The sequence below is a fragment of the Ziziphus jujuba genome, chromosome 3, assembly GCF_031755915.1.
Source record: "Ziziphus jujuba cultivar Dongzao chromosome 3, ASM3175591v1".
NCBI classification, from domain to species: domain Eukaryota; kingdom Viridiplantae; phylum Streptophyta; class Magnoliopsida; order Rosales; family Rhamnaceae; genus Ziziphus; species Ziziphus jujuba.
The window spans coordinates 17,980,911-17,990,781 of NC_083381.1; the positions used below are offsets into that span (position 1 = coordinate 17,980,911).

At 38.9% G+C, this 9,871-nt stretch overlaps 1 protein-coding gene across 1 annotated transcript; it reads right to left on the reverse strand.

Moving 5' to 3' along the window:
- Positions 1–1,315: 1,315 nt before the first annotated feature.
- LOC125423212 (uncharacterized) lies at positions 1,316–1,980 on the reverse strand. The gene is made up of 2 exons (XM_048476858.2): positions 1,606–1,980; positions 1,316–1,561 (listed from the first exon to the last, which is right to left on the reverse strand). The coding sequence occupies exons 1-2, from the start codon at positions 1,978–1,980 to the stop codon at positions 1,316–1,318; spliced, it is 621 nt and encodes a 206-aa protein (XP_048332815.2).
- Positions 1,981–9,871: the final 7,891 nt, after the last annotated feature.

The following is a 9,871-nucleotide window of genomic DNA, read 5'->3' on the forward strand; positions in this document are numbered from 1 at the left end:
TGTGATATGGTATATGTGATATGGTTAGTGTGCACACGGTTGTGATTAGCGCGCAGGTGGGTGTGAGTAGCGCGCGGTTGATATTATGAGGGTGTCCTGTGGATGCCATCGGAGAGGGCGGCCACCCCCCTTTGGCCGGGACACCAGGTTAGCAGCGGCGCAGTGGGATGCCACGCGACCGTATGCCGGTTTCTCTCTATAACCTCCTGTCTGGCAGTACCTCGGGACGCTGGGTACTCTGGCGCCACTGGTATATAGTGGGTGCATCAAATGATTTTCAGAACTGTGTTTTAAAAATAAAATGTTTGGAAACTGAATTGGAATTAAAAATATAATTGTTACCGCTTCTGGTATTTAATTGATGTCTTGGTTTTCGGGGAATATGGGATAAAGGGTTTTGTGAAATTGTTTTAAAAGGGGAACCTTTCCAACTGAGAGAATTGTAAGGGTTTTGAGAGAAAATAGTATTTCTTATACTTATTACTGTGATATTATATGGTATAGTAGTAGGGTCGCTCACTGAGATGATTAGCATCTCACACTCTTAAATTCCGTTCCTCTAGGTACCAGGTTGTCGGTGTTCATTCGGAGCGGACTTGATCTTCCTCGCTGTTGTAGTTCGGCAGTACCCGTTTATTCTTTTATTGCAGTTGTAATATTTCTTTCACTCTTGTTGTATTTATTATGCACTGGATTACTGTATTTATTTTGGAGTGCTGTAATTTGTGGAGTCAATCTGTAGTAATGTGGGAGGAATAAGGGGATGTTTTTAGAAGTGTGTTTTCAGTGCAGGTAAATTGTGGTAAGTAAATCCCTTAGGGGAGGCTCTGTCGGATTTTCCGTTGGAGGGTTCGGTAGGGTTTCCTTGGGATCAGGGCTGTCTAGGGTTCCGGGGAAGGAATTCTGGACGGGTCCTGACACTGAAAATCTTGCACTATGTGATGCGAAGCACCTGAGTCTAATAGCCAAGGTTGAGGTGGACTAGTAGGAGCAGGACCCCAAACAGATGTGGAATGAAAGGCATGAGGAGCAGGTGGAGTGGAAGCAGGGGTACTTGCTGCTTAGGTGTGAATGTCCACTGATGTTTGAAGAGAGGAGAAAAGCGTGCAGAATGACCCTGGGTTGCACACAGCTCACAACGACCCTTGTAGGCAGGGAGAAAGGAGGTGGACACGTGGCGATGTTGGGGAACAAAAGAAGCACGAGGTGGTCGATATGGTCTTGATGACCCAACCCGAGGAGCAGAAGGGCCAGGGAGAGGCAGACATTGAATAGCATGGGCAGTAATCGTGGTGTTGTGAGGCTGGGTGTCTTTTCATTTAATATAATTGTCATGCTCCTTTAATTTCTCATGTAATTCTTCAAAACTGATAGAAGAATCGCGGGTATGAAATGCTGTAGAAATACTCTCGAAGGCAGTAGAGAGACCATTAAGAATAAATAGAGTAAGATCATCTTCACTCACAGGGTGATCTAAAAGGTGGAGTTCGTCTGCTGCACTTTTAACATCATTAAGATACTTCAAGATAGACCGAATACCTTGTGGTTTAAGAAGCCTTCCCTAATTCATAAAAGATGAGAACATGATGGTTTTGTAAAAGCTACGGCAAGTCGATCCCATGCATCTTTGGATGTTTTAGAAGTGGCCACAATCTGATGAACTTCAGGAGAGAGAGAAGCCAGCAGCGTACCAAGCATAAGGAAATCCTGGAGGATCCAAAAGGAATAGTCAGGATTTGGAGATTGATCAGAAAAAGTCAACGACTGACATGGAAGATTGCCGTTGACAAAACCATAGAGATCATAGCCTGTGAGAAGCACATCAAACTGCTTACGCCAAGGAAAGTCGCAGCTGTCAGTGAGTTTGAGAGGGACCTGTGTGGCCACGTTAATAACCACAAGAACACGGCTTGAGAGAGATGGCTCATTAGAGATAGAAGAAGGAGCAATTGTGGATGTAGAAATTGGTGAAGAAGCCATGAGAAGGATGAAGATGGATCGAATTATTTTTTTTTTTGTTGGACCTCTGATACCATATAAAAGATGATAGATGTATGTAGAGTTGTATTATTATTGAAGTTAAGCCACAATTAAATACAAGTTTATGATACAGATAAACTAAAGAATCCTATTACATCACAATAGCTAGGATAAGTATTAATAATAACAGTTTATATCTTATGCAACTGTACATATCATGTACAACAAAACGAGTTACTTAACAGTTCGTAAGCCATTCGGACCACAACACTGGCAAAGAAAGGCTCTTTTTGGACAATCATTTCCCATCTAAAATCACCAACTTCAAGTTGCACATCCCCACTGAGAAATACAACATGAATAGCTGCTGTGGTTCTTCTCATGGCTGGTTAATTTTCTCTACTGAAAAATCCTTTTCCGATAAACCAATTTTATTAGTAACTTTGAACCCATTATATGGTACCACCGTTCATCTTACACCTCTAAGTAGCAGTAGATTTAGTGGTAGCCTTGTACTTTATGGAACAGGAAGGGCAACCATTTGGTGAAATTGCATTGTCGAAAGGTCCATTTTCGGGATCCTTTGAGGTCGTTGCCATTAATTGTTTTCACAATGCAGTAGCCCATTTGAAATTTGGTGACGACTATTGGTCATACTCAGAAAAGACCAATAGCGATTATTTTAAGTGTATTCAGTCCTATAAAGATCGCACTTACTGCCTGCTATGATGCTATTGCGTCTGTTGAGCTCTTCAATAATGATGATGAAGATAGGCATGTGTCTTCTTCTCTATGTATCAAGATTTGTTGCAGCCTTAGTCCCAATATAAAAATATATATATATATATATATATATATATATATATATATATATATATATATATATATATATATATACAGTTTAGAGTCATGTCTCTCTCTGGTGGAAAGCATTAAATGTGATCTTCTAATGGTGTATGCCCATGTTAATTTCAGTTGCATATGCAAAATTGTGGACTTAAATGGTTGATTTGCACACATCCAGGTTTTCAATTTAGATGGTTATTCCTTATTTACGAGGAAAAACCATTCAATATTGGTTTTAGCATTGAATTATCCACGATGTGTGCCAAATTTAGTCTACTATTCATATGCATTTACATTGGAGACCATGATGGTTTTCTAAGGTCTGGATTTGAAATTCAAGAATACAACTTGGAGGATAGAACTCTAAAGATCGCAAAAACTGTTGGAAAAAGCACTAAAGATCAACATAATGTTGTCGTATGTGGTTTTAGCACCTTGGATTGTGCCATCAATGAAGTTTTGAAAATGCTTAATTTAGTGTTTTGTGTTTAGTTGGCTAGATTTGACATTGTGACTTAATGATAACAAAATTGGCCTTTTTTATTCTTGGAGTGATATTGATTCACAAGTTTATGGTTTGTCAGATTGTGGTGTTTGATTATTATGAATGAAATATATGCAATATGTTTAAAAGTTTGGATATCAAAGTTTTTCTTTTAATTACCCATGCTCCTTCATTTGTCTTACATTTTTGAATTTCTGTTATTTGCTCTGAAGACTTTTATCACATTTGTGTAATGTTCAGAAGAGCAATTGACTCTGCATTGTTTTGAACTTCAAGATAATAGATGTGGTTGCTAATAAGGGTCATATTTATCATTTTAAGTTTGGAGTTTGTGGAGAAAGAAGCTGAAGCATGCTGTGAATAATCCTCATTGATTTGGTTGAATTTTAACTAGTTTATCTTTGCCTTAAGGAGAAATTTTAACTAGTTTATCTTTGCCTTAAGCTAAAGCATTTCCAATTCTAGAAACAGCATTAATTAAAGAAACTATGTAATCCTAAGAAAGAAAAGAACAAAAGAAGGTTCTCACTTATCGGGTTCCATAGTTCAAAAATCATCATAATAGCATCACATCCAATGAGATAAAACGGTCAAAATTACACAAACTCGTTACAGGACAAACAAGATGTCGCATTCAATAAGCAAACAAAACATTCTTAGACAGCATGACAAACAAAATTTACGTTGATAGACTTGATGATATTATATAACACCTAATTCAGGAATAGTTAACAAATAGGTTCGATGATTATGACCAAATTCTGTCCTAAGTAATATAAAGATAGTTTAACATAATCTGCAATTAGTTATATTATTTGAGAATACAGGTAGTTACCAAGCATAAAAGATAAAAGGAAAAAATGGAAAACGTTAACAATAAGAAAATGAGTTTTCCGAGAACTTGAATTTAGAAAGAAAAAAGATGACATGTGTCAGCTTCTGATTGATCCACGTGGAATGAACAGTGTCACGCAGGGTTTTTATTTGTTAAAACACTCGGGGAAGAGAGAGAAAGAGAGAGAGGAGAGAGAAAGAGAGAGAGAGGAGAGAGAGAGAGAGTCACCGGTCGCCGGTCATTTTCACGTTTTCCGGCCGATCTACAGTACATGCGCCGTACACCCATCATCCTCTCCTCAAGTCCGGCCTACCCACCAAAAATCACGGCCATCGGACCACCGACGCGCCGGGATCGGAGCGTTTTCCGGCGAGGGGTCGGAAATCTTCAAACGGTGATTTCTCCGCCGTCCGACCTCCATTTTGCTCACCGCCGGTCCCGTTGGATTGCTCTCCTCACGATCTACAAGTCTGCAAAATTTCACAGCCAACGGCCACCGCACGCGCCGCCGCCGGCGACGGTTGCCGGTGACCGTGGCGGCCCGCCGGAAATTACTGTTCCGGCGAGTACCCGAAATTCCGGCCAGCTCCAGTCCGCAGTGTTCGACCTCCTGAACCTGAATCCGGCATCCATTTCCGCCAATTCGCGACGGTTTGGGAGAATTACGGAGCCGAAACCCGAAAAGCTTCCCGGCGAAATTCCGACCCCGTCGGGTACGATCCTCGGAAATTAAGACCGGATCTGTGATTAGCATCACTCGAGCTTCGATTCGGTATATAACTCGTAAATTCTAGATATCGTTTGTGTTTTGACCCCCCGGGTACCGGGTATTATTTACCCGAATAAAATATTAATTTATTTGACTGTCTGTGAAATTTGTTCTAGGAGCACCGGTGAGTCGTAGAATTGATCCCGTAGTGGATGGTGGGTTAATTGCGTGCTCCAGGTGAGTGACCCACCTTCAAATTAATTTTGGGAATTTAATTGGTGAATATATAATGTGTGATTTAAATATTTGGAATTTAATTTCTATGTGCCAAATATTTATTTGATTTATTGTGGAATTATTTGTGAATTTATCGGATTTAAGAAAATGTGTATTTGACCAATTTATGCCATGTGAAATTATTTTATGGTTTTGAGGATTTTGAAATTGGTGTGGTTTTAATGGTAAATTGGGCACGATTTGATTTTCAAATATTTCAAGGAAAATATTGGGTTATGTTGGTGATTTCAATTTTTATAAAATATGCCCATGAAATATTATGAGATTTGATTATGATATTTCGAGAAATTATTTATGCTATTGGGACAATGTGGATATTTGAATTGATGGATTTGGGAGTTGGTGGATTTGAAAATCATGGAATTTATGGCATTGATTATAAAGAAATTGTGGAGAATTTTCCGGTTCAAGCGGATGGATTATGCCCGCTATGCTTATGAAAAATGTGAAATTTGTTTTATGATTTAAATTTATGGATTTTATGATTTTTAGATGCACCGTGCACGTACTGGTGTTCTGATTATGTGATATGATATATGTGATATGGATATTGTGCACACGGATATGATTAGCGCGCAGGTGGGTGTGAGTAGCACGCAGGTGATATTATGAGGGTGTCCTGTGGATGCCATCGGAGAGGGTGGCCACCCCTCTTTGGCTGGGACACCAGGTTAGCAGCGGCGCTGTGGGACGCCACGCGACCGTATGCCGGTTTCTCTCTATAACCTCCTGGCTGGCAGTACCTCGGGACGCTGGGTACTCTGGCGCCACTGGTATATAGTGGGTGCATCAAATGATTTTCAGAACTGTGTTTTAAAAATAAAATGTTTGGAAACTGTATTGGAAAAATAAAATTAATTATTACTGCTTCCGGTATTTAATTATTTGATGTCTTGGTTTTCGGGGAATATGAATAAAGGGTTTTGTGAAAATGTTTTAAAAGGGGAACCTTTCCAACTGAGAGAATTGTAAGGGTTTTGAGAGAAATTATTATTTCCAAATAATTATTATTTATACTTATTACTGTGATATTATATGGTATAGTAGTAGGGTCGCTCACTGAGATGATTAGCATCTCACACTCTTAAATTCCGTTCCTCTAGGTACCAGGTTGTCGGTATTCATCCAGAGCGGACTTGATCTTCATCGCTGTTTTACTTCGTGAAGTACCCTGTTCTTCTTTATTGCAGTTGTACTATTTCTTTCACTCTTGTTGTATTTATCTTGCACTGGATTACTGTATTTTTGTTTTGAAGTGCTGAAATTTGTGGAACCAATTTGTAGTTTGTGGGAGGAATAAGGGGATATTTTTGAAGTGTGTTTTCAGTGCAGGTAAATTTGTGGTAAGTAAATCCCTTAGGGGAGGTACTGCCGGATTTTCCGTTGGAAGGTTCGGTGGTATTTCCCTGGGATCAGGGCTGTCTAGGGTTCCGGAGGAGGAATTCTGGACGGGTCCTGACATAAATTGCAAAATAAACATTCATTAAAGTTAAGGCATTCATACTAGATTCCCCATCTAGAGGCTACATAACTATATATTGGAAAGTCAAGAAATATGATAGAATGTACACAAATATCCTTTATATTATAAGCATCTTGAAAGCTGCATCATGGCTGCACCCTACATAAACCCTAGAGTGTGAAGAATATTTGGAAATTAGGCATTAATGACATGTGAAACAAAGAATTATCCGTAGGCAATAATAAGAACTAAACTAGAGCATGAAGAGAAAGTGGAGAGAAAGTAGAGAGAAAATCTGAAGAGAAAGTAGGGGAGAGGAAAGTAAAAAGAGAAAACCTAAGATAAAAACCTAAAGAAAGTAGATCAAACATTGCATTCTAGAATACATGTTCCATTCTGATGGCATCTCAAACTTTTTAAGCATCGTTCTTCTAGCATTATGGAAATTGAATTATTACAGTATGACATACATTTCAGGTGAACTACCATTCTGAAGAAGCATTTTCAAAAATTTTCTGGTTCTCAGTCTCGTCTCTTCCTTTATAACCCCTGGATGCAATGTTATCATTAATTACGCTTGAACTTGAGCCGTACCATTTCCATACCTTGAGATCTCTCTACATCTTACTACAAATGAGTTAGAGACATACATAAAAAACTATATAATAAAACCATATTTAATAAGACTCCAACGAACCGAATAAGAAATGAAACAAAAATTAAATACAATTAAACCTCAACAATTTGCAACCCTTTAGAAGGCCAAATTTAGCTGCTTTTATACTCAGTGAGAGAGAAAGCTAGAGAGAGAGAAACAGAGAAGCAGAACCTTGCTTAGAACCACCATCCAGAATTATTAGAGTTCAATTCATACAAATCATCAATCCCAGAAAAGGCTGCGTAAAAGGACATTAATTATCATTTTAGGCTGAATTAATTTACCATTTTACAATCATAAAAATGAACTAACTCTAAGTATAATGCAGTTTTCATTTGTGATAAATTTTGATTTATTTGGTTTTGAAAGGACATGAAATGCCTGCCCATCAAAAGAAGCAAATTATGTGAGATATACATGGTAGAAAATAAAGGTTAAAAAAAAAAAAAAAGGTTCATACTAGTCTCGGTTAAATTACAGTCAGAAAATACAACAAATATCTTGTCTACAATCATCTATGAAAGAAAAATGAACATGGTACATGAGAGAGATGATTGATCTTGATCAATAATCTATGGCAGATTCAACAAAAACAATGCATATAGATTTTAATCTTGAAATGGATTTTCAGATTTTAAAAATCTTACCTTTAATAATAAAATCAATCAACTGGGTATTCTTCCTTCTTCGTTAAAAAACAAAACCCTAGATCTAGATCCAAGCCTTCGAAGAAAAACCCAAGAAGAAGAAGAGAGTGTGGATTTGGGAGACAGAAAGGGAGAGAGACTACAATGGGTATTATTTATTTATTGTTTTTTCAAAATTTAGAACAGCCAGAACAACAATAGAGAGATACTTCAGAATGAATGGCCGTCTTAATCACTCTTTTCCAAAATTTGGAATGAATGACCTCAACCCATACTATTTTCGGCCTAAGGTAGTATGGAAGCAAAAGATAAAAATATCCCACATAGATTAGGAGAAGAAAAACCAATCGGGTTTTAGAAATAAAAAGTTTTCAAACATCCCATGTAACAGCCCAGTCCACCCGCATGCGATATTATCCGCTTTGGACCCAGCCCGCATGGTTTTGTCAAAACGTGTCGCAAGGGAAAGGTATCCACACCTTTCCAACCGATGTGGGATCTCACAATCCTCTCCCCTTGGGGCCCAGCATCCTCGCTAGTACACCGATCCGGGTACTGGCTCTGATACCATCTGTAACAGCCCAGTCCACCCGCATGCGATATTATCCGCTTTGGGCCCAGCCCTCACGTTTTGTCAAAACGCATCGCAAGGGAAATGTATCTACACCTTTCCAACCGATGTGGGATCTCACATCCCATATCGAAAAATAAAGAGATTTGTGGGTGGCTTCTCTTACTATATATTGAAGCCTTATTTGCTCATTGAAAACACCTCTATATACTAGAATAATTCTCTCATTTTTAATTCTAGTTTTCAACATAGAACAGGTCCTATTATTTAGCCTTAGCCATTTAATTTTGTGCTGTTTCTTAGACCGCCTACTTTATTATCTTTAATTATTATTATTATTATTTTGGCGTTGTTCTCATTTATTTTTTTCTTAGTTGATTAAAGTACTTTAATCATTAAGGCATTAGAATCTTCTTAATTGTTTGTTCTCTGTAATTAAATACAATCGTCTGATTTTATTTTATTTTTGCAATTTTTATTATTATTATTTTCTTTATTTCCTTCAATCTAGAAGGTGGTATGCTTGCACAATTAGAGACGCCCAGTGTTGGATTTTTCTCCAACATTATTTTTTGGCACGCTCTATGGGACTCATCAACTAAGAAGCTACGATGACTTCAAATGATGATAAAGTTATTTAAGATATTTCATGTCTGATGAGTAGCGATGTAAAAGAGCACAACAGAAAGATGGAAGCATCGTTCGAACGCATGCACCAATAGTTGCAGGCCCTCCAAGCCATACTAAAAGACATGTGGCTAATTTATGTTCAGAATGAGTATCAAGTGTAGGCCTCCAAGGCCGCCTCTACCCTGATAGTAGCCCCTCATGCAACATCTATCCAGTTGCAGGCCCCCCAGGCTGCATTGACACCAATAGGAGTGTTGGCCTCCAAAGCTGCCTCTGCCCCAATTATTACTCCACAGGCTGTCTCAACCCTGATATTGGCTCCTCATGCCCCCTAGGCCGCATCGCCACCTATAGGAGTGCTGGCCTCCAAGGCCACCTCTCCCCCGATGCTTGAGGGCCAATCAAGCCGCATCTATCTAGTTGTAGGAATTCGAGGCTGCACCGACACCTATAGAAGTGCTGACCTCCAAGGCCACCTTTGCCCCAAAGTTGGCTCATCAAGCTAGATCCATTCCAGTGCAGGTCACTCAAGTTGTATCAATACCAATTGGAATGCGAGCCTTTAGGGCTGCATCCATCCTAGTAGCACCTTCAGTCCCATCTATCATAGTGCTAGCCCTTCAGGCCGTATCCAAAACGACAGTGACTCCACGAACTACATCTACTAGATTGCATGCCTTTATGATTGCACCAACAATGATGAAACACATTAAAGACATGGGACAGAAGAG